The 23687-nt window shown below is 39.1% G+C and overlaps 1 protein-coding gene across 2 annotated transcripts in view; it reads left to right on the top strand.

The window, feature by feature from the left end:
• C5H12orf56 (chromosome 5 C12orf56 homolog) overlaps window positions 1-23687 on the top strand; it is a 123525-nt gene that overhangs the window by 29185 nt on the left and 70653 nt on the right. For both annotated transcript variants that reach the window (XM_056800693.1, XM_056800692.1), the window contains exons 2-3: window positions 11998-12157; window positions 22365-22449. In XM_056800693.1, the coding sequence (XP_056656671.1) occupies window positions 11998-12157; window positions 22365-22449 (245 nt within the window). The remainder of the gene's footprint in view (window positions 1-11997; window positions 12158-22364; window positions 22450-23687) is intronic.

Here is a 23687-nt window from a genome sequence, read left to right as displayed (position 1 = left end):
AGTCTAATGATATCACTCCCCTACTCAGATTCCCCCAGAGACTCCCTAGTGCTGCCTCTATGGGAAAATACAAACTCCTCAATCCAGGACAATCCCTCCCTCCTTCCCTCTACTTATAGAGCAAAATAAATATAAAGAAATAGAGCGGTGAAGTGATCCAGCCATTTTGGAGAGCAATCTGGAATTATGCTCAAAGTTATAAAACTCTGTATACCTTTGGACTGTAAAATTTAAATTATGTCTCTACTAATAAAATATTATAAGGATTATTAGAAATTAAGGATACAAAATAAATACCACGTGCCCATGGCTGATTAGCCCATTCAAAATCCCCGAACTTAGCTTACTTGCTACATCATTGCAATGGAAGAGAAGCAAGCACGGGAGGTGTTACTGCCAGTTAAATACCAATTGTGATCTCACCAATGTGGAGACTCAGGTGAGATTATAGGGAATTCTGGGAAATACCAAGGACTTCTGGGGATTGAAGTTTAGGGTTCAAAATCTCCATTTTTACAGGACCCAGTGATTCTACAATTGGGCTTATTTCCTAAGGTGATGATGGTAAAAGGAAAAGAATCCATATGCCCCAAAATATTTATAGCAACTCTCTATGTGATGGCAAAGAACTGGAAATTGAGGCAATGCCCACCAGTTGGGGAATGGCTTAACAAGTTGTGGCTTATAATTGTGATGGAATACCACTGCACCATAAGAAATGAAAAGTGGGTTAATTTTTTAAAAAATGGAAAGACCTACATGAAATTATGAACAGTGAAATGAGCAGAACCAAGAGAACATTATATTTAACAAAAGAAATATTGTTTGGAGAATAACTTGTATGTGTCCACCTCCAAAGAAAGAAATGATAAATAGAAGCAAATAAGCCATAGTTTTATATATACAAACATCTTTTTGTCAAGTGATGTCTTCTTTAGTGTGGGGAGGAGAGAGAGGGAGAGATATACCTGGGAATTTTAATGTAACAGACAAAAAAGAAATAGGCAAAAACACAATAGAAATTTGACTGGGGAGAGTTTGTGTCCAGGTTGGAGATCAGGTAAGATTTCATTACATCTAAAAAGTGAACTTTGATTGAAAAGAAGAATTTCAATAAGTAGCAATGGGAGTATAAGGAATTAAATTAATGGTTTGACTAAAGATATGAGAATTCAAAATCAATATTGTGGTTGCCGATTTAAAGTATTACAGCTCAAGTCAAAATGACTTTTAATAGCTTTTATATACAAAAAGAGGGGAGAGAAGACATTTAGCCTATCACACTAAATATTGCTCCGGTGCTTGATTCAGCTTGGCACAACTTATTAACCCTCGAGCAAAGTTAATCTCTCACAAGAAGTCAGAAAAGGAAGAGCCAGCCCAAGTCCCAAGTTACCTTCAAGAGGCAGGTCAAGACAAGGAATCGAGCTATAGACGAAGACCTGTCATGGATGACTCCTGAAGCTGACCTCTAGCCCCAGAAATTCAGGGCTTTTATAGTGACTTCTTGTCCCTTCCCCTCTTCATAGGGGCCAGTTACAGCTTTCAAATTGTCCAGCACTGCTCAGGGGGTGCAGTGTCTTGTGGGATCCACTTCTCATCTTCTGGGGGTGTAAACTCTTATCAAAAAGATTCACAATTTCCTGACTGATTGAGTTGAGTTGTTACCCACTTTAGCAAATGACTTGCAAACACTCTTACTTAGTATCTGGTGAGGTACTGAGTAGGGCTACTAAAAAAAAGTCTGATTCACACTTCACAGTCTGGTGAGGTACTAAGTAGAGGTACTTAAGTTAGTGTTAACCAAATGTTAACTCAAAATAGACAAAGAGAATAGAGTTCTCTTTCACAAGTGTTAACTTTACAAGTGTTAACTCAAAATAGGCAAAGAGAACAAATCACAGGAGCAAGGCATCATTTGTGTGTTCTAAGAGTGTGTGTGTGTGACAAAAAACAAAAGCAATGGAGGCAAGATAGAGTAGGATGAGAGCAGATGGGAAATAGTCCAGTTTAGTTGAATCAGAGAATACACAAAAAGCAACTGATTAAGGCAGGACTGGTAAGGCAGGTTATAGCCAAATACCAGAATCTGTTCTATAAGGCTGTTGAATGCCAAAGTAAAGAGCTTATTGTGCTTTTTTTGGTAAGCAATGGGGAATCGCTGAGAGTTTTTGGGCAGAGGTATTTTGTGTGTGTGTGTGTGTGTATTCTTAACCCTATATTAGGAAGATTCCTTTGGCATAGGTGTGAACAATGGCTTGGAGAAAAGAGAGAGTAGAGGGAGCAACACCAGTTAGGAGGCTATTAAGATAGTTTAAATAAGAGAAGATGAATGACTCAACTAGTATAATAACAATGAGAATGGTGATTAGGGGACAGATAGATATATTTTAGATATAGAATAAATAGGACTTGGAATTGATTAGATGTGGGAGAGCAGCTCTGAGGATAGTAGTACCATAAAGACAAAAAAGAAAAGTTAAAAGTAGGAGAGTTCTGTCTTATGTGACTTCTTTTCATCCATTCTCTGATCCAGCTAAACTGGGCTCCTTCCCAGTACCTGGTCTCATACTGTTTTATCCTGTCTCAGGCCTTTGTTTAGGCTCCAGTTTGAATTTGAAATTGAAATGCCTATAAGACATCATAGTGGAGACAGATGGAAATGCAAGACTGGAACTCTTCATCAAGGTTGAGTAGGGCTGGTGATCTAGAATTGGTAATCATCTGCACAGGGGAAAATTAGAAAACATGGGACTGGACTGGGATCATCAAAGGGGAGAAAGAAGAAAGAATAGTAAAGAGTGAAAAGAATTCAAAATGTTCTTCTCCATCTTCAAAGCCCTAAATTAACCTCAGAGGAATTACCTATCTTAATAGATAAATTCTTGGATCTTCTAATAATCAGGGTTAATAGCGGGAAGAGAGGGACTTAGCAACAACTTTAACACCAAAACTACATTAATGGAGACTGCAGCACTACTATCAGCACACAGATGTGAAAGAAGGAAAGGGGAGAGGAACAAAGATGGAGGAAAAATAAAGGCTGGAGAAAGAGAAAGCACTGAAGGAAAGAAGTAGGGAAAGAGATGTGAATCATAAGAGACGTGAAATTCAAACAGGAACTAGGAACATAAAGGGAAAAATGAAATATCTTCCCTTCCCTCAAGGTGCTTCCATTCTACTATTAGTAAAAACTATGGGGAAAAACATTGCCCAGCTGTAGATCCATGATCCCACATTATTAAGCTATTATCTAGATGAAAGGCATTAGTATAGGTATCTACAGATGCAGCTTTGATCTATATTCCATCTTCCATAGAATTGCTAAATAGGTTTGAATCTATTGTCTGTCACACTTGGAGACCTCCTCTCCTCATTGGTGACTCCTTCCCTGGGACCACCGTTTTAGGTCAAACCCAGTCTTGTTTTCCCTTACTCTTACCCTGACTTTCTACAAATCCATTTCCTTTTCTCCTCCCCTTTGGCTCCTTACAGAACCCTTCCTATTCCTCTCTCATTTGTTTTGGTATCTCTTTATGTGCTCTCTCCCCATTATAATCCTCTTTCCCAAATATAAGCTCTTTGAATGGAGGGATTGACTTGCTTGCTCTTATTGGTATCCTCAACATAGGGCCTTTAGTACATTGTGGTGTTGTTCAGTCATTTTCAGTTGTGCTTTATTCTTTGTGGTCCTATTTGGGGTTTTCTTGGCAGAGATACTGGAGTTGTTTGCCATTTCCTTCTCCAGCTTCATTTTACTGATGAGGAAACAGAGGCAGAGTGAAGTGACTTGCCCAAGATCATACAGTTAGTGTCTGAGGTCAGATTTGAACTCAGAAAGATGTGTCTTCCTGACTTCAGGCCTAGCATCCTACTTATTACACCACCTACCTGCTCTTGGCACATAGTAAATGCTTAAAAATTATACAGGTGTGTAGCATCTATCTATCCATCCATCCATCCATCCATCCATCTATCTATCTATCTATCTATCTATCTATCTATCTATCTATCTATCTATCTGTCTGTCTGTCTGTCTGTCTGTCTGTCTGTCTGTCTATCTATCTATCTATCTATCTATCTATCTATCTATCTATCTGTCTGTCTGTCTGTCTATATCTATCTAATCTCTCTCTCTCTTTCTCCCTCTCTCTCTCCTTACCTACCTAACTATCCAAACTGACCTCATTGTGTGTCATGCAGGATATTTATCCCCAGCCTCTGTATGCCTGGAATGCACTCACTCTTCATCTTAACCTCTTTAAATCCCTAGTTTTCTCCAAAAATCAGCTCAATCACTACATGAAATCTTTATTCATTACCCACCTTCACTCCTGTCCTCTCCTGTCCACTACTGTAGTGTTTTCTCAAAAATACCTCCCCCCCCAAACTGTCTATATTTTATGTGTCTCCATGTTGGATTTCATAATGGAATTAAATTTCTTGAGGGGAAGGACTCTTTCATTTGTGTTTGTATCTCTAGTATCCCAGCTTGCTTATTAGCTGATTGATGCAACATAGAAAGGTCAAATATTGTTATCCAAGTTTTACAGATGAGGAAATTGAAACAAGAGGGAAATTAAGTTAACAAGTTCACATATCTGGTTAATGGTAAAACTGTGGCTAGAGACCAAGTCTTTTTACCTCTTAGTCTGTTTTCCTTTCTGCTAGAGTATCAATCACCCACAGGTTTAAATTCTTTAAGCACACAGGGTAGATAGTGGCTAGATGGGAGAGAAAATGAAGTCCAATTTTGGAGATACTCTCACTTGTGTTTTCATTTCATCTGGATAATAATAAAAATAAACAATGACAGCAGTGGACACTTATGTAGTGCTTTAGGTTTGCAAAAAATACCATAGAGATGTTATCTCATATCTGACTCTTCATGGCCCCTTTTGGGGTTTTCTAGGGAAAGGTACTGGAGTGGTTGGCCATTTCCTTCTCTGGCTCATTTTACAAATCAGGTAAATGAGGCTGAGAGAAGTTAAATGACTTGCCCAGGGTCCTCTAGCTAGTAAGTAGGGCAGGATTTGAATCCAGGTCCTTCTGATTCAAGCTCAACACCATCCACTTAAGCCGAGTCTAAATTATTTACAATCTAAGTTTCTTTTGCAGGGCTCCTTGAGAAGTCTATAGAGTCACTATCTCTCATTTTATTTTATTTCCTGGTTCATCTAGGAAGACAATCCTCTTTCTTTTCTAATCTAGATCTTCCTAGTCCATCAAAACCTTCCTTCTCTTTCCCCTTGTAACTAGGATACCTGGCTCTTTTGTTTTTATGGGTCTCTAAATTTTAAGCCATTTACTTTCTTTTTTTTGGAAAACAAGAGAAGTTATTCCTGTGTACTCAAGATAAGCAGTTTGCAACAAGGATTAACAGATCAAATGAAGAGAAGACTGGTCCCCCAGTTACATATTTGTTTGTTTACACTTAATTGGGGGTAATTTAACAAAGGAGGCTCTGGAATGGCAGTTACTGGAAGTGTAGCTTAAGGAGGTAATTGCATCATTTAGGTCTTTGCACAGTGGTCAATAAATATTAAACAGTAAATACTGAGCAACTCTTCCACCTTTGTTTCTTTTTGGGTAAGAGCCTAGGTGCTAAGGAAACGTGCCTCAGAAGTGCCCCAGAACACCTATGCCAAGGAAAGACATTGTGAACATAGCTCTGTGATGCAGACAACTCAATATTCCACTCTTCATCTTCATCCACTCACTCTTCATCTTAACCTCGTTAAATCCCTAGTTTTCTGCAAAAATCAGCTCATCACTACATGAAATCTTTAGTAAAATGAAGATTATCAAGTGTTTTTTACTTCTTAAAGGTGCCCAAGACCATGAGCACCAAACTGAGACTTGCTCTTTTATATTGCTTAGAGGGGAGTGGGGAGGGTGGAAAGAGCACTGAAAAAGACAATTTTGAAAAAAAAAACACCTAGTTGTTCTAGGCATCTTGTTTCAGAAACCAGTACTTTAAGAAAGTCAACAGAGACGGGGCAGCTGGGTGGCTCAGTGAATTGAGAGTCTGACCTAGAAATGGGAGGTCCTAGCTAGGTTCAAATCTGGCCTCAGACACTTCCTAGCTGTGTGATCCTGGGCAAGTCATTTAACCCTCATTGCCTATCCCTTATTACAATTCTGCCTTGGAATCAAGACATAGTATTGGTTCCAAGACAGAAAGCAAGGATTAAAAAAAAATGCAGCAAAGAAATCAAAGATAAGGGAAAAGATCCTGCCTGTACTATAATATTTTAGCAGTTCTTTTTGTAGTGACAAAGAATTGGAAACTGAAGGATTATTGATGGACTGGATTATTGATGGACTTGGGGGATGAGGTGAACAAGTTGGGGTACATGGTTGCAATGGAATATTATTGTTTCATAAGGAATGATGAACAGAAGGAAAAAACTGGAAAGATTTATATGAACTGATGCAAAGTGAAGTGAGCAGAACCAGGAGAACACTGTACATAGTAATAGGAATGTTATATAATGATCAATTTGAAGAACCAAACCATCATCAGCAAAGCAAGTTTCCAAGATAGAATGGACTCATGAAGGGCTGTGGAGAACCAAAGAAGGAACTATTGAAATCTTGGTGCAGATCAAAGCAGACCATCTTCCAGTTTATTTCCTTTATGAGATTTTTTTTGTATGTGTAAAAAGTGTCTTCTGTCAAATATGAGCAATACAGAAATAAAAATAGAGCAATAGAAATATGTATTACATGAAAGAATGAGTATAGCATATCAGACTACTGCCTTGGGGAGGGTAAGGAGGATAAAGAGGGAGAAAATCTGAATATTAAAATGTCAGAAAAAATGATAAAAAAAATTATTTCCACATATAACTGAAAAAACAAAATGACATTTAAAAAATATAATGAATGGGGCAGTGAAATAGTACTTGATAGATCACCAGGCCTAGAGTCAGGAGGACCTAAGTTCAAATATGGCCTCAGACAATAGCCCCTGATTACCTAGCCCTTACCTGTCTTCTGTCTTAGAACTGATACTAAGACAGGTGAAAGTTTAAAAAAAATGCAGGTATCCCTTCTACATCTTGACTCTCTCCATCATGGTTTTGATATATTGCAGATTGGCATAAGAAATTAAATGAGAATTTTTCAAGAGTTTTGTAGAAGCTGTAGATGACATAGAAAAAGTTTAGAAATTCAGAACTGCATAAATATAGGCATAGTATTGTATAATATCAATACATTTTATTTTTTAACACCATAAATACACACAGTAAATATCCCATAAAAGGAAAAAAAAAATGCAGACTTCTTCTGTGATACAAAGAGAAGGCCCAAAAATTTTACCTAGATTTTCCAGATCTTGGGGGTACTGTACACCTAACCCCTGTGATGTTTTAAGGATATCTGTACAAAACAGCACAACAAATATTAAGTATCTGCTTTGTGCCTAGTTCTGTGTTAAATGCTGGGGGTCAAAGAAAATTTAGATACTGTATGTCTGGTATATTTGTCTTTATACCCTTGGCATTTACCACAGTGACCAGGTCATAGCAAGCACTTAATATGTGTATTGAATTGAATGCCCCATGTTCCCATGTCTTCGGAGGTCTAGTCCTATGCCGAGAATGGCTCGTTGGGCATGTTGAAACTGGCTGTCACAGAGACACCTCAAACTCAATATGTCTAAAACAGAATGAGTGATCTTTTCTCCCCAAACCATCCTATTCTTCCATATTCTCATGTTCACAACCTTGGGGTCATCTTCATCTCCTCATTCTCAGTCACTCTACATACCCCAACCAGTTGCCAAGTCTTATCATCTCAATGACATCTTTCCTACTGGTCTCCCACCCCAGTTAGCCCATCATCTCTCATCTTGACTAATGCAACAGCCTCCTGATTGGCACCACTCCTCCTCCCACATGCCAGGAAAGGTCTCCCTCCCCATCTCAGTTTCTTGGAATCCTTGCTTCCCTTTAAGACTACACAGGTACCCCTTTCTGTCACAGGTCTTTCCACTTGTCTCCAAGTGCCCTTTCCACTTGTATATATACTTTCCATGTATCTCTATATGCTCTGTCACATACATGTTATTCTCCATGAGAATGTAAGCTCCTTGGTGTTTGTTTTCATTAGCAACCACATAGAATTTACATGTTTTTAACAAATTGTAACCAATGTGGAGTTTGTGAGTTTGTACATTTTTATGCAATTGTTTAGTTGAATGTTTTTGGTGGTTATTAAGTGGGGGATTTAAAACATTGTATTTGTGTCAAGGAAGCTCATCCCCTCCCCCTTTCAGAGTAACTTTACCTGTCTATCAAACATTCCTGACATACCCATCAATAAAAGTTAAGGTTTGGGGCAAGATTGGGGGAGACCGACAAGGACAAGAAGACCAGGAGGTAAGGGGGAATGAGGAAGAGACTGGCAGGTTAAGCTATCATGTGGTTAGGGTACTTAGGAATGATTGTCTACCCTTCATAATAAACTTTATAAAATATATATCTCTTGGTAGAAGAAATATTATTTATTTTTAATTATAACATATTAACATGTAAAAAAAGAAAATATCAGAAAAAGAAAAAAAGAATAAGTTCTTTGAAGGCAAGGATTGTTTTCATTTTGTCATTGTAGCCCTAACACTGAGCACAGACCATGCCTGACCCTCGGCAGGAGTGCCTGCTGATTGAATGGGATGCTCCCAGAGATCGAAATTCTGACCAGGATCTTTTCTGCTTGTAAAAGTGGCTTCCTAGATTGAGCCATTTGGTTTTCAACGTATCTTTCTAAAGGTGTTTCTAGAGACTTCTCTAGATGAGCATTTTTTAAAAAAAATTTTTAAACATTATTTTATTTGGTCATTTCCATACATTATTCACTGGAAACAAAGATCATTTTCTTTTCCTCCCCTCCCCCCCACCTTTCCCTCTCCCATAGTCGACGCACGATTCCACTGGTTATCACATGTGTTCTTGACTCGAACCCATTTCCCTGTTGTTGGAATTTGCATTATAGTGTTCATTTAGAGTCTCTCCTCAGTCTTATCTCCTCCAACCCTGTAGTCAAGCAGTTGCTTTTCATTGGTGTTTTTACTCCCACAGTTTATCCTCTGCTTGTGGGTAGTATTTTTTTTTAAGATCCCTGCAGATTGTTCAGGGAAATTGCATTGATACTAATGGAGAAGTCCATCACCTTCGATTGTACCACAATGTATCAGTCTCTGTGTACAATGTTTTTTTGGTTCTGCTCCTTTCGCTCTGCATCACTTCCTGGAGGTTGTTCCAGTCTCCATGGAATTCCTCTACTTTATTATTCCTTTTAGCACAATAGTATTCCATCACCAACCTATACCACAATTTGTTCAGCCATTCCCCAATTGACGGGCATCCCCTCGTTTTCCAATTTTTGGCCACCACAAAGAGTGCAGCTATGAATATTCTTCTACAAGTCTTTTTCCTTATTATCTCTTTGGGGTACAGACCCAGCAGTGCTATGGCTGGATCAAAGGGCAGACAGTCTTTTATCACCCTTTGGGCATAGTTCCAAATTGCCCTCCAGAATGGTTGGATCAATTCACAACTCCACCAGTAATGAATTAATGTCCTCACTTTGCCACATCCCCTCTAGCATTCATTACTTTCCATAGCTGTCATGTTAGCCAATCTGCTAAGTGTGAGGTTGTTTTGATTTGCATCTCTCTGATTATAAGAGATGTAGAGCACTTTTTCATGTGCTTATTAATAGTTTTGATTTCTTTGGCTGAGAACTGCCTGTTCATGTCCCTTGCCCATTTGTCAATTGGAGAATGGCTTGATTTTTTGTACAATTGATTTAGTTCTTTATAAATTTGAGTAATTAAACCTTTGTCAGAGGTTTTTATGAAGATTGTTTCCCAATTTATTGCTACCCTTCTGATTTTGGTTACATTGGTTTTGTTTGTACAAAAACTTTTTAATTTGATGTAATCCAGATTATTTATTTTGCATTTTGTAACTCTTTCTAATTCTTGCTTGGTTTTGAAGTCTTTCCCTTCCCAAAGGTCTGACATGTATACTATTCTGTGTTCGCCTAAGTTTCTTATAGTTTCCTTCTTTATGTTCAAGTCATTCACCCATTTTGAATTTATCTTGGTGTAGGGTGTGAGATGTTGATCTAAACCTAATCTTTCCCACACTGTCCTCCAATTTTCCAAGCAGTTTTTATGAAATAGTGGATTTTTGTCCCCAAAACTGGGATCTTTGGGTTTGTCATATACTGTCTTGCTGAGGTTACTTGCCCCCAGTCTATTCCACTGATCCTCCTTTCTGTCTCTTAGCCAGTACCAAATTGTTTTGATGACTGCTGCTTTATAATATAGTCTGAGATCTGGGACTGCAAGACCCCCTTCCTTTGTATTTTTTTTTTCATGATTTCCCTGGATATCCTTGATCCTTTGTTCTTCCAAATGAACTTTGTTATGGTTTTCTCTAATTCTGTAAAAAAGTTTTTTGGAAGTTCAATGGGTATGGCACTAAATAGATAGATGAGTTTGGGTAGGATGGTCATTTTTATTATATTGGCTCGTCCTACCCATGAGCAGTTAATGTTCTTCCAATTGTTCAAGTCTAGTTTTAGTTGTGTGGAGAGTGTTTTGTAGTTGTGTTCATATAGTTGCTGTGTTTGTCTCGGGAGATAGATTCCTCGGTATTTTATTTTGTCTAAGGTAATTTTGAATGGGATTTCTCTTTCTAGTTTTTGCTGCTGAGCTGTGTTGGAATTATATAGAAATGCTGATGACTTATGTGGGTTTATTTTGTATCCTGCAACTTTGCTAAAGTTGTTGATTATTTCACGTAGCTTTTTGGTTGAATCTCTAGGATTCTTTAAGTAGACCATCATGTCATCTGCAAAGAGCGATAATTTGGTCTCCTCCTTGCTTATTTTAATGCCTTCAATTTCTTTTTCTTCTCTAATTGCTACTGTTAGATGAGCATTTCTCAAAGAGCTGTGGTGACATCTAAAGAGAGATGTGCCTGCTAGGTGTCCAGCACCCTGTGGTGCCAGAAGTATTAGGGATATTGTTGCCGGGGAGTTAGCACTGGAGAGTAAGCAAAAGAGGAGTAAATAGGCTGAGAAGGTGAGGGGTAAACTAACTTAGGGGGGACAGAGAGGAAGAAGCAGAGACACAGAGATGAAGAGACAGAGAAAAAGAGACACAGACAAAGAGTAAGAGAAACCTGAAGACAAAGAGAAAGATAGGGAAGGAGGGGAAGGGAGAGAGCCAGAGATAGTCAGAGAAACATAAGGACAGAGAAAGGTGGAGAGAGAGAAAGAGGGAGAGAGACACAGATATAGAACAAGACACACAGACAGCCAGAGAAACAAAGACAAAGAGAGAGAGAGATAGAAGGAGAGAGAGACAAAGATAGAGATCAAGAGACAGAGACAGAGAGTTAAAGGAACATAAAGACAGAAAGAAAGGGAGAGAGAGAGAGAGAGAGAAACAGTCAGAGAAACATAAAGACAAAGAGAAAGGAGAGAGAGACACACACACAGAGTTAAAGGACAGTCACAGAAACAGACAAAGAGAAAGAAAGAGAGGGGGGAGGGAAGAGGAGAGAGAAGGAGTGAGAGAAATAAAGAGACAGGCAAAGAGACAGAGAAAAGGACAAAGAGAAAGAAAGGAAGGGAGGAAGAGAGGGATAGAGACAAAGAATCAGAGAAACAGACACACAGAGAGACATATACAGAAATAAAGAGATAGACACATAGACAATCAAAGAAACATAAAGACAAAGGGGGAGGGAGGAGGAAAAGAGGGAGGGAGAGAGTCAGAGATAGAGAAAGAGAGAGAAACATATCTAGAAATTAAAGAGAAAGACAGAAGCACGCACAAACACACACATAGACAAAGAAACAGGAGAGTCAGACACACGGGTGACATTTTTTCCTAAGCATTTGGACTGAAGTTATTTTTAGAGCAAGTTAAAATCACATTTTCCCTCAGTCATATCATTTCATTTTGTTTTTCAGATTGATGACTATCCAGACTTTTTGAATGGACCCGAAAGAGAAATTAACCAACATATTCGCATAGTCTATTCTTTATCCACTTTGAAAAATTCCTGGGGAAATGTAAAAGGGGCCAGGAAATTGCTGTTTCCATTTCCTCGCTCAAAAGCAAACAAAAAAGGTATGGAATATATTATTATGTAGACATAATGCAAAAACAGATGCTGCCTGTTGGTGAAGAAGCAAACACACTTTACATTTCCAGTGCTGGTAATGGCAGCCATGCTCCTGCTCAGTTCTCCTTGACTACTGATTGGCTTATATTTTGATGTGCTGTTGTGGGTCCTGAAGCCAGAAAGGCACAGGTTCAAATTCTGGCTCTGACATATTCCAGTTATATAAATATAGGCCAACCGTTTTGGTCTTCTAAATCTCGGTTTCTTCATCTATAAAATGGGGGACATAATATTTGTAATTCCTCATTGGGTTTATATGAGGAAAACATTTTTAAAAGCCTTAAAGCTCTACATATTTGAGGTTTTAAAAAATTGGTTTTTAATCACATAGCCAGGTTAGCAGTGCAGATTATAGCCATCAATAGCCTCATTCTCTGTATGACACTAAGTTGGCTGTTTATCCTTTATCTATATTGTTGCTAGCAACATGGGAGAAGACATTTAAATTAAGATTTAATGACCAAGGTTGTTCTGTAACTCAACAAATACTCTTCTTTTTGTTTGTTTTTAACCCTCACCTTCCAACTTAGAATCAATACTCTGTATTGCTTCCAAGGCAGAAGAGTGGCAAGGACTAGGCAATGGGGATTAAGTGACTTACCCAGGGTCATACAGCTAGGAAGTGTCGAAGGTCAGATTTGAACCCAGGACCTCCTATCTCTAAGCCTGTCTCTCTCTCCACTGTGCCATCTGGCTGTCCCAATAAACAATAGTTTTTAAGTATTCTCAGTCAGCTATAATAATGAGTATTCCTGGTAAAATACAGTGCTGAAAAATTTGATTTCCTTGATCAAATCAATAGCAGCAGGCACAGGTTTAAAAGAACACCGAAGCCAATTCATAACCAGACCATTTAACACTAACACTGACATCATTTGGTCTTAGATCTATCAGTATTTCCATAAAAAAGATGGTAATTTCCAGGGAATTGTCTATTTTGTAAATAGATGAGGCTCAGTGGAAAGAGTGCTGGGATTTGGAGTTCGTGGATCTGGGCGCATATCCTTGTTCTTTCATTTATTAGCTCTGTGATCCCAGACAAGTCACTCTCTGGGCCTCAGTGTTCTCATCTGTAAAATGAGAGTGTTGGAGGAGGGAGACAGCTAGGTAGTGCAATGGATAGACCACTGGATTTGGAATCCTTCCTGAATTCAAATCTGGTCTCAGACACTTACCAGCTCAGTGGTCCCAGGCAAGTCACTTTACTCTTTTTGCCATGGTTTCTTCATCTGTAAAATGAATCAGAGAAGGAAATGGCAAACCATTTAATTTTCTTTTCCACGAAAACCCCAAATGAGGTCATGAAGAGTCAGAGAGGACTAAAATAACTGAATAACAAAATTATCTCTATGTCGATGACTCTCAGGTCTATCTGCCAGTCTTTTGTCTCTCTTCTGCTGTCTAGTCCCACAATGCCAACTGCCTCTAGGACAGTTCCAGATGAATATCCCACAGGCATTTCAAATTCAACAGGTTCCCCAAAGCGAGAGTGTTGGCAATGATAGGACAAATCTAAGCCTTCATGTGGCACCTTTCACAAGAGCTAATGGAATAAATTCCCAGAAAGCATTTTGTGAACTCAGAAAGTGCTATGTCAATGTCAGCTGCCACTCACTACCTGTGCCTGTCCTGGAGCTTCTTAAGATATTCATTACACTATTGCATACACATTCTCTGACCCAGAGATCTTATTCCTAGGCAACAGGAGGACCCCATGTACACCAAAATATTGATAGCTGCATTTTTTGTGGTAGCAAAAAATTAGAAACCAAATAGATGTCTACTGATTGTGAAAAAGCATAACAAATTATGTTACATGAAAACAATGAAATCTTGCGGTGCTATAAGAAATAAAAATCACAGAGAAGCATGGGAAGATGTGAATCGATGCAAAATGGAGTAATCAGAACCAGGGAAATCGTATATACGATGACTACAAAAATGCAAATGAAAAGACAATTTAAAAGAGGAAAGAAACTCAGTGCTTTGAAATTATAATCTCGGAGGGGGGGGTAGGTGATACAATAGAGAGCACGAAGCCTAGAATCAAGAGGACCTGGGTTCAAATTTGACTTCAGACACTTCAACTGTGGAACCCTGATTGTCTAGCCCTTGTCCTTCTCTCTTAGAGTTGTTAATAAGACAGAAAGTGAGTTTTTTTAAAAAAAAAGAAAGAAAATTGTAATCACGTGGCTTCATCCCAAAGAAGAAATTTGAAATACATCTATTTCCCTCCTTTGCAGAGATGGGTACTATGGATGTCAAGCTGCCTATAATGTCGAACTTGGTTAATATGTTGGTTAGTTTTGCTGAGCTGTTTTTCTCCCTTGCTTATTTTTTGAGACAGCTTAGTGGATAGGAAGTTGGGCTTGAAACCAGGAAGACCTGATATAGGATACCCAACTGTGTGACATGGTACGTCATTTAGCCTTTCAGTGTTCTTGGAAACTCTAACACCACAAGTTGCAGAAAAGGTGCTGACTATATTAGCACAAGGAGTTTTTTTCACCTGGGATCTTTCTAAACCAATGAAATCATAGATCCTGCAGCTATCCCTATTCCATATTGTAAGGAGCAGGTCCCAAGGATTGGGAGTCATCTACTGGAAAACATTGGTGATAAGAACAAAAATGTATTAACAAAAATTCAACAAAAAATAAGCCCACTGCAATTAGTAGCATTCTCCATAAAGGTGGGGAAAGGTGAGAAGATAGGAATCTAGAATACAAGGTCTGAATCTAGAATATTCTTTCCCCCTATCTGTGGACCAATTGCCCATTATTCATAACCCATTAGACCTTAATGCCTAAAACATATTGGGAGAGAGTTGCTCTGAATATTAATTGAATAGCAAAAATGTATGGGAACTTTGCCCAGTGTTTATGGACTTTCAAAACAGGGTGCAGTCCCACAGTGGAATACTGTCATGGTGACTGTTGGACCCACTATTGTAATTAGGCATTTTATTAAGTCCCTTCTTGCTAATCAGATCCCATGTCACACTAATGAGGCTATCTAATGGTTGTTTATTGCCTTAAATGCATATTTATCCTTGTGTGCAATCATAATTATTCTTAGGTTTCTCTTTCTGAGAGAGAAGGGTGGGGGAGAGAAAGAGGGAGAGAAAAAGAGAGAGAGAGAGAGAGAGAGAGAGAGAGAGAGAGAAGAGAGAGAGAGAGAGAGAGAGAGAGAGAGAGAGAGAGAGAGAGAGAGAGAGAGAGAGAGAGAGAGAGAGAGAGAGAGAGAGAGAGAGAGAGAGAGAGAGAGAGAGAGAGAGAGGGGGAGAGAGACTAGAGAGAAACAGAGACAGAGAGAGAGAGAGACAGAGAGTCTAGAGAGAGACAGAGTCTAGAGAGAGACAGAGAGAGAAGAGAGAGAGAGAGAGAGAGAGAGAGAGAGAGAGAGAGAGAGAGAGAAGGGGGGGGATGTGTTGATGGAACTATCCATTCAGGAAAGCAACCCCAAATTACATTGATCAGTGCTTTGTATAAACCTAAATTTATGGAAAAAAATAATGAAGCAGTGAAATGACCAAGACATCTAGCTCCTCTAGCTCTGCTTTTTTTTTGGATCGAATAACTAATGGAGTTATGTGATTTAGAACCAGCCTTGTTGTGGAATATTTCTCCAAATGTTTCACTCATATTTGTTCTGGAAAAAAAAAGTCTCCAAGAACCAAAAGTTCAATGGTTACCAGTAGTCATAATGATTATTAGAAAATCACTAATCTGACTTTCCATTCTTGAAACAAAACATTATCTTCCACAATTTCTTTCCTTTGGTACTCACCTTCGTTTCCTTACCTTCCACTATCACCTTTCTGCAGAATCTATGTACAAGTTGTCATATGGCTTCAAACCTTCCTATGAATCCAGCAGCCTCCAAGGCATTTTCATCATCAGGTCCCTTTGGCACATAATATGTCCAACACTGAACTCATTCTCTTTCCTCCTCCTGCTTCTGGCTGATATTCTTTCATATTGGAAACTTTGGCGTTATTATTCTGGAGGATTCCAGCTTGCACACGTACCCTCTTCCCTCCCAGCTTTCTCCATTTTCATTGCTACTCTCTTGCTAACGCCTTTATAACACTGGATTGTTTCAATGGTTTATTACAGCTTTTCCTGCCTCCACACTTCCTATTCTTCCCCATTCTACTGTCAGGAGGGCCTTTTTTTCCCTCCACATTTTAATGGAATGTACAATGGTCATTATATTATTACTTCCTATTTGAATGTTTTGGCAATGCACAGTTTTCAGTCTTTTATGGTTTTAGCATGTATTTGTGCTGAAACCAAGGAAGGCACCATCCAGAGTTTGCTATGCCATCCTAAAGCACAAAGACCTTCAGCTCTGACCACATTTCTGGCTTGTGTACAGGCTTCACCCTACATGTGGTGTGTTCTAGCCACAGCAGACCCTGGGTCTCTACTGTTTCCCTTCATTACACCAAAATAACAATAATAAAAAAGTTCTGAAATCTTTTTCTCCCATTAACATGAGATTTTTATGTTCTGAATGCTTTAAGAGATTCCCATCTATATCTAAACCTTGTGAGGGTAGCCATCGGGTCGACGTCGACGTCGACCCCTGGTGAACCAGGGCTTTGCTCACCCAGCATGTGAAGACTGCTTCAGCGGAACAGGCGGAAGAAACCAACAAGAAGGTTCAACGGCTGAGATGGCGATGCAGCAAAGCACTGTGGAGTGCTTAGGGCGTGTTGGAGCACAAAAGACAACACAGCCATCCAATGCAGCTGAGGAAGTCTCCAGGTGCAACGACTTTTCGTGCCAATGGACCCAGGCTTCCAATGCTGAGAGAGTGGGACTGTCTCTGTGCATCAATTTTTCCACTTAAATCTTCATGCACAGGTGTCTTTGTGCACAAAAATGCACAAAGAAAATCGTCATCCTCGGTTCGAGAGACAACCAACTTACTCAGGTTCCCTATTGGTCCCTTACCTTATGATTCATCACTGTTCCAGTTCTCCTGAACTAGTGTAACAACTTCCCTCTGGTCTCCTTGCCTCCAGTCTATACAAAAGCTCATCCCTGTCTGATCTAGCCATACAATAATCATAATTCTATTTAATCAATAATAAGCAATAATCAATCTTTATAATGCACAGCTCAAATCAAATTGAATCATTGTTCAAAATCCTTCAATGGCTTCCCACTAGTTATCAAATAAAGTATAAACCATTGGACTAGTTTTCAAGGTCATTCCAACTTATATCTGAACCATCTACAACATTTTCTACAATATCTCTGACAAGTGGTTATATAGCCTTTACTGGAACAACTTAATTTCTTTCCAAGATCTCTTTTTTGGTATGTGTGTATAATTTTTTAAATTTAATTTATCCATCTATTTATTAAAAAATATTTCAGAAAGGTCTTTCTTAAGCATGGATTGGCTCATGTCATTCCTCTGTCCCAAAATCTTCAGTGACTCCCTATTGTATTCCAAATAAAGGTCCAATTTCTCTTTCAAGTATTCAAGATCCTCCATTATCATGTATCACTACTTTTCCACATTTATCTCAGAATGTTACCTTTCCCTGAATACTAGGCTCTAGCTAGCCAGTAGGGACAGCTAGTTCAGTGAATAGAGTTTGTGGTTAGGAGGATGTGGTATATCAAGTGTGGTCCTGGGCAAGTCATTTAACCCCATTTGCTGAGTTCTTGCCCTTCTGTCTTAGAATTGTTATTGAGATAGAAAGTAAGGGTTAAAAAAAAAAAAAAACCAGCCAGTGACAGAATTAAGGGAGTGAAAGGGAAAGGTATGAGGTGGGTAAATTAGGAAGAGTTTTAAAAGCCAAACAGGATTTTCTATTTGATCTTAAAGTCAATAGGGAATCAGTGGAATAGCTGGGTGGTAGATGGACTGAAGTAGGAGAGACTCAAGGCGGTCCATGAGTGGGTGATGATGTCCCATTCTAGAGTGATGTCTAGTATCTATCAGAGACTAGACTTGAATCCAGGGCTTCTTAGTTCCTAGACTGATGGCACTCTGCCACATTTCCTTGAAAGCTTAAATCATAAACCACTTCCTAATTAGTACTTATTCCAGCTCTGGAATTCATACATTGGAAGTACCTTCCTACTCTGTGACCTCTCCCTCTGGTTGGATGATCCCTCTCAGAATCTCCCTTTAAGGAGGCCAGTATTGTCTCATTCCTCTCTGCCCATGCTCTGGACTTCCTCAGTATTCCTTTCCACTCCCTCTTTAGTTTCCTTTTATTTCTTGTCTTCACAAATAAAAAGGTAAGCTCCTTGAGGGTAGGGACTGTTTTTCTAATTGTATTTTTATTCCCAGTACTTAGTACAGTGCTTGGCACATGGTACCACTTTAGTAAATGCTTGTTGACTTCTTGTTGACTTATTAGCGCATCCTTTCCAGGTGTGTTAATGGTAATGGTGATTTGATTATAGTCAGAGGAACTGCAAAGCAGGTTCGAAAATGGCCAGAGGGAAGATTTGGTTATAATGATATCCAGGAAGAACAGAGCCAAATCGTTTAGCTCCACCAAAGGAAAACAACAGGGAAAGACCTATGCATCCTGACCATTGCAATGACCAAGCATGACTCCAGAAGACTGATGATAAAATATGCTTTTGCTCTCCCAGCAGAAAGGTGGTAGATTAGAGGCTCTGAGTGAGATGTATTTACACACACACACTGTGGCCATTGCCACAATCAAACCCAAGAGAACCATTCAGTTCACAGACTGGTGTCCTACTGGCTTCACAGTTGGTATCAATTACCAGTCCAGAACTATAGTACCTGGTAGAGACCTGGCTAAAGTACAATGGACAGTATGCCTGTTAAGTAACACAACTGCCATTGCCTAAGTAGGGGCCAGGCTAGATCGTGTTTGACCTCATGGATGTAAAGTGGGTACTTGTACACTGGTATGTGGGTGAAGGAATGGAGGAAGGAGAATTCTTGGAGATCTGGGAAGATCTAGCTGCTCTGGAGAAGAATTATAAGGAAGTAAGCATGGACTCTATAAAGGGCGAAGATGGAAGTAAGGAATTCTAGAAGGCATCCAGCAACCAAGTTTATCTGATCTATCTTTTGTATCTTTCTTTTCCTACCACCTAAAATAAAATATTTTCTTATATTTATGAAAAGAAAAGACATGAGAGTGGTTTGCCATTTCCTTCTATAGTTTGGCATATATGTTTATTTTGTTTGTCTCTGCTTATTTGTTATATGGCAGAACTTTAATCTGGAGGGCTTTAGAGAGAATTAGAATATATGTGGGTGGGTAGTGATAATGATGCCCAAAAAAGAAAAAACAAAAGAATGACAAAGAAATGTTAAAATAGACACCTTCTACAAGAGATCTTTTTTGTTTTAAACCTTTACTTTCTCTCTTAGATGCAATATCTAAGTATTGGTTCCAAGGCAGAAGAGTGGTAAGGGTTAGACAATTGGGGTTAAGTGACTTGCCCAGGGTCACACAGCTAGGAGGTATCTAAGGTTAGTTTTGAACCCAGGACCTCCCATATTTAGTCCTGACTATCCAATGAGCCACCTAGCTGCCCTCTTCTTATAAGAAATCTTTCCTAGTCTTCCTTAATGTTAGTGCTTTCCCTCTGAGACTACCCCCCAGTTTATCCTGTCTATCCTATTTGCACCTAGTTTGCATATTGTCTTCTCCATTCCACTGTGAACTTGAAGATAGGGACTGCTTTTTCTACTTTCTTTGTATCCTTACTGTAAGGATAATTATGGCACCCCTACTCAGTTTAATAAACATTTATTCAATTCATTGTGATTTGTTGGGCATCACTGGGAATAGTAGTGAATTAAGCAGAATAGGACCAAGTTTAAGTTAGTTATAAGAGTTATACTTGATTATTCCACCTGGTATTGATTATATTTTCCAGCTAGATTCATATTGTTAGTTGGATCAGTTTTAAGAATGTAATTACTGTACTACTCCACTCCATTCTCACTCTCAGTATAATGCTTAAAATAAGGCTCATTTGCCTCTCCATCCCTGTGAATCACTGCCGCCCACTCCCTAGGTTCGTTTGCTTCAAAACCACAATTTCCTTGGACCTTATGATATTGTCAGATACTGTTGGGGTGTAGGGGGTATGCCGGGAAAAGCCCGGGGTCCACCTTTCACCCATCTTGCCTGTGGCTCCATGAAGCTGTAGCATGAACAGCAGCCATACCCTGCTGGGTAAAACTGGGCTAACCCAGGTTGAAGGTAACTGATAGGTCTCAAATCTGTGAGTTAGAGGAATGTCTCTCCTCAAGCATGTGAAGATTATTCCCAGCAGAATGGGCAGATGAGAACAAATTGTTCCAGGGCCATGGAGGTGGCTAAAGTGGGCACCATGGAGTGCTTAGAGCTTGGTTAGACATTGAAAGAAGCCAAGGTCACCTACTGCATCCTGGGCCATTACCACCCATCCTGATTTTTGACTTGCCATTGGACTTGGATGACTGGAAGAGAGAGTGAAGTTGATGACTCTGGGCAACTCTGCCTCTCTTAAGTCCAGTTCCCAAGCAAGCCATTGGTTGTCTTGGAAAAACAAAAGATGAACAACAGTATGAGAGAATATATTATTCATATATTGAATTGCTCCTATTTATAGCTATTTAAGTTCATAGTTAAAAAATGCCCTTTGCCCTTCCTCAAGATTCTTCTCATTCTAATCTATCTTCCACATAGCCATTAAGATGATTCTAAAACAGAGGTCCACTGTGTCCTTATTCCCCTTCTCAAATCAGTTCAAAGGCTCCCTATTCCATCTAGACTTGAATAGAAATGATGTCTTTTAAGCCTTTCAGAATCCAGACACATCCTTCCATTCTGGACTTATTACACTTGACTTTTCACACATATTGCATGCAGTTCCGCCAATCTGGCTTTGTTTCTCACACATAGCACTACATCTCCCTTTTTCCCCCTTTGCAATGATTATCTCCCACCCTTGGAATTACACTCCCCACTCATCTCCCTCTGCCTTTTAGAATCCCTAACTTTATTCAGAGTTTATCTAAAGCACCCCCTTTTACATGAAACCTTCTTTGATCTCTCCCAACTACTAATGACTTATCTTCAAATCATTTCTTTTCTGCTGTATATAGCCATATCATCTCCCTTTGATAGATTACAATAGCTTTAAGGACAGGGATTTTTTCACTTTTCTCCCCCCAAAGCCTAGCACATAGTAGGTGCTTAATAAATTAGTTCATATATGCCCAAAGGGCGACAAAAGAATGTCTACCCTTTGATCCAGCCATAGCACTACTGGGTCTGTACCCCAAAGAGATAAGGGACAAAAAGACTTGTACAAAAATATTCATAGCTGCACTCTTTGTGGTGGCCAAAAATTGGAAAACGAGGGGATGCCCATCAATTGGGGAATGGCTGAACAAATTGTGGTATATGTTGGTGATGGAATACTATTGTGCTCAAAGGAATAATAAAGTGGAGGAATTCCATGGAGACTGGAACAACCTCCAGGAAGTGATGCAGAGTGAGAGGAGCAGAACCAGGAGAACATTGTACACAGAGACTGAGACACTGTGGTACAATCGATGGTAATGGACTTCTCCATTAGTAGCGGTGTAATGTCCCTGAACAATCTGCAGGGATTTAGGAGAAAAAACACTATTCATAAGCAGAGGACAAAGTGTGGGAGTAGAAACACTGAGGAAAAGCAACTGCCCAACTACAGTGGTTGAGGGGACATGACAGAGGAGAGACTCTAAACGAACACTCTAATGCAAATATTAACAACATGGCAATGGGTTCGAATCAAGAAAACATGTGATACCCAGTGGAATCACACGTCGACTATGGGGGGTGGGGAGGAGGAGGAAAAGAAAATGATCTTTGTCTTTAATGAATAATGCTTGGAAATGATCAAATAAAATATTATAAAATTAAAAAAAATAAATTAGTTCATATTCCTTTGTCCCAAGTTGTTTTTCAATATGGCAGCAAATATTTGGCAGCTATTTTAATATAAGTACTATATGAAGCAAGATCTGTTACTTGACATTATAGTACTAGTTTCAACTCTCTGAGAAGTCTTGAGTTTATAAGGGAAGATAGGAATATATTTGTTGGAGACTCAACCAAAGGACTTTATTAATTATTAATTATTTATTTCTTCTTAGTCAAGGAAAAGAATGAAGACCCTTCCTGCCAGGTGTCAGCGGGACCCAGTATAGAATCTGGAAGTCTAAATGATTCATTTCTCAGGTGAGGCTATTTATTGCTCAGAGAATATATTTAATCTCATGACCAATGTAAGACTTCAATTTCAATTGATCTAGGATATTTTTGATCTGGCTGTGCCTTCTCTCCATCTGTACCAATCATAACTTTTCAGTCCTTTCTTACTCTATGTTATTACTGTTGACACTTTCCCATAAGTCACCCATCAATGATCTCATAGCCAACATGCTGGAAACTTATTTTAAGTCTTTCGAGAATCGATGGGTGGCAATGAGTTTGTCTATTATTTTTCATTCTTTACTATGCAGCTCACCTATTTTTTTTTCCTTTTTTTGTATACTATTGGAAGGAAGGGAAGATGTGGTCTCCCACCTCACTTCAGTTGATGTCTATAGGAAGCCCAGAATGTAATCATAAAGTGTTAATGAAAATGTCTGGAATGTTGAATCTAAGCCAAGATCCTTTTATTAAGTGTGAATATCTCTTATCTTAAAGAGGGAACAGAGAGACAGGCTGAGTGAATAAATTAGACATGCCTTAGGGGGGCTTTAAATCATTTGAGTTCAAACATGGGATCATACCATGGAAACTGCCTATGGAGGGAGGAGGGGAAGAGAATTTCCTTCAGACTAGAGATTTTGAGAAATTCTCTTCTCTTAAATTCTCTAATTTGAGAGAAATTCTTTCCCCTACCTCCTCCTTACATTGGTCATATGTCTTTTTTATTTTAAGCCTTTACCTTCTATCTTGGAATCCATACTGCATATTGATTCCAAGACAGAAGGACAGTAAGGGATAGGCAATGGGGGTTAAGGGACTTGCCCAGGGTCACATAGCTGGGAAATGCCTGAAGTCACATTTGAACCCAGGTCTTCTTCACTCCAGGCCTGACACTTTATCCACTGTACTACCTAGCTATTGCCCTACTATTATATTCTAATTCCGAGCTCTCCTCATTTTTTACCCAAAATACACTACTTTGGGGCTTCTCTGGCTTTTCTATCATGCTCCATGAAAATTATTAATAGGGAAATCTTATCATCTTGCAAGATCCCATCAGCCTTGAGACTTCACCTTGTATCCCACTGATTGAAGGGTGGATCAGAGAACCCTAAAACCTCCATTTAAGGAGGAAACTCAGCTTGGAACTTCTCATTTCTCACTTGGCACTACCTTGGAGCTTCTCTGACTTTTCCACTTTCCCCTCCAGTACCTTCCTTCATGTTTGTTTCCCCTCATTAGATAAAATCCTGGAGGGCAGG

Source organism: Monodelphis domestica, chromosome 5 (assembly GCF_027887165.1).
Source record: "Monodelphis domestica isolate mMonDom1 chromosome 5, mMonDom1.pri, whole genome shotgun sequence".
NCBI classification, from domain to species: domain Eukaryota; kingdom Metazoa; phylum Chordata; class Mammalia; order Didelphimorphia; family Didelphidae; genus Monodelphis; species Monodelphis domestica.
This window is presented reverse-complemented; position numbering and strand designations above follow the sequence as displayed.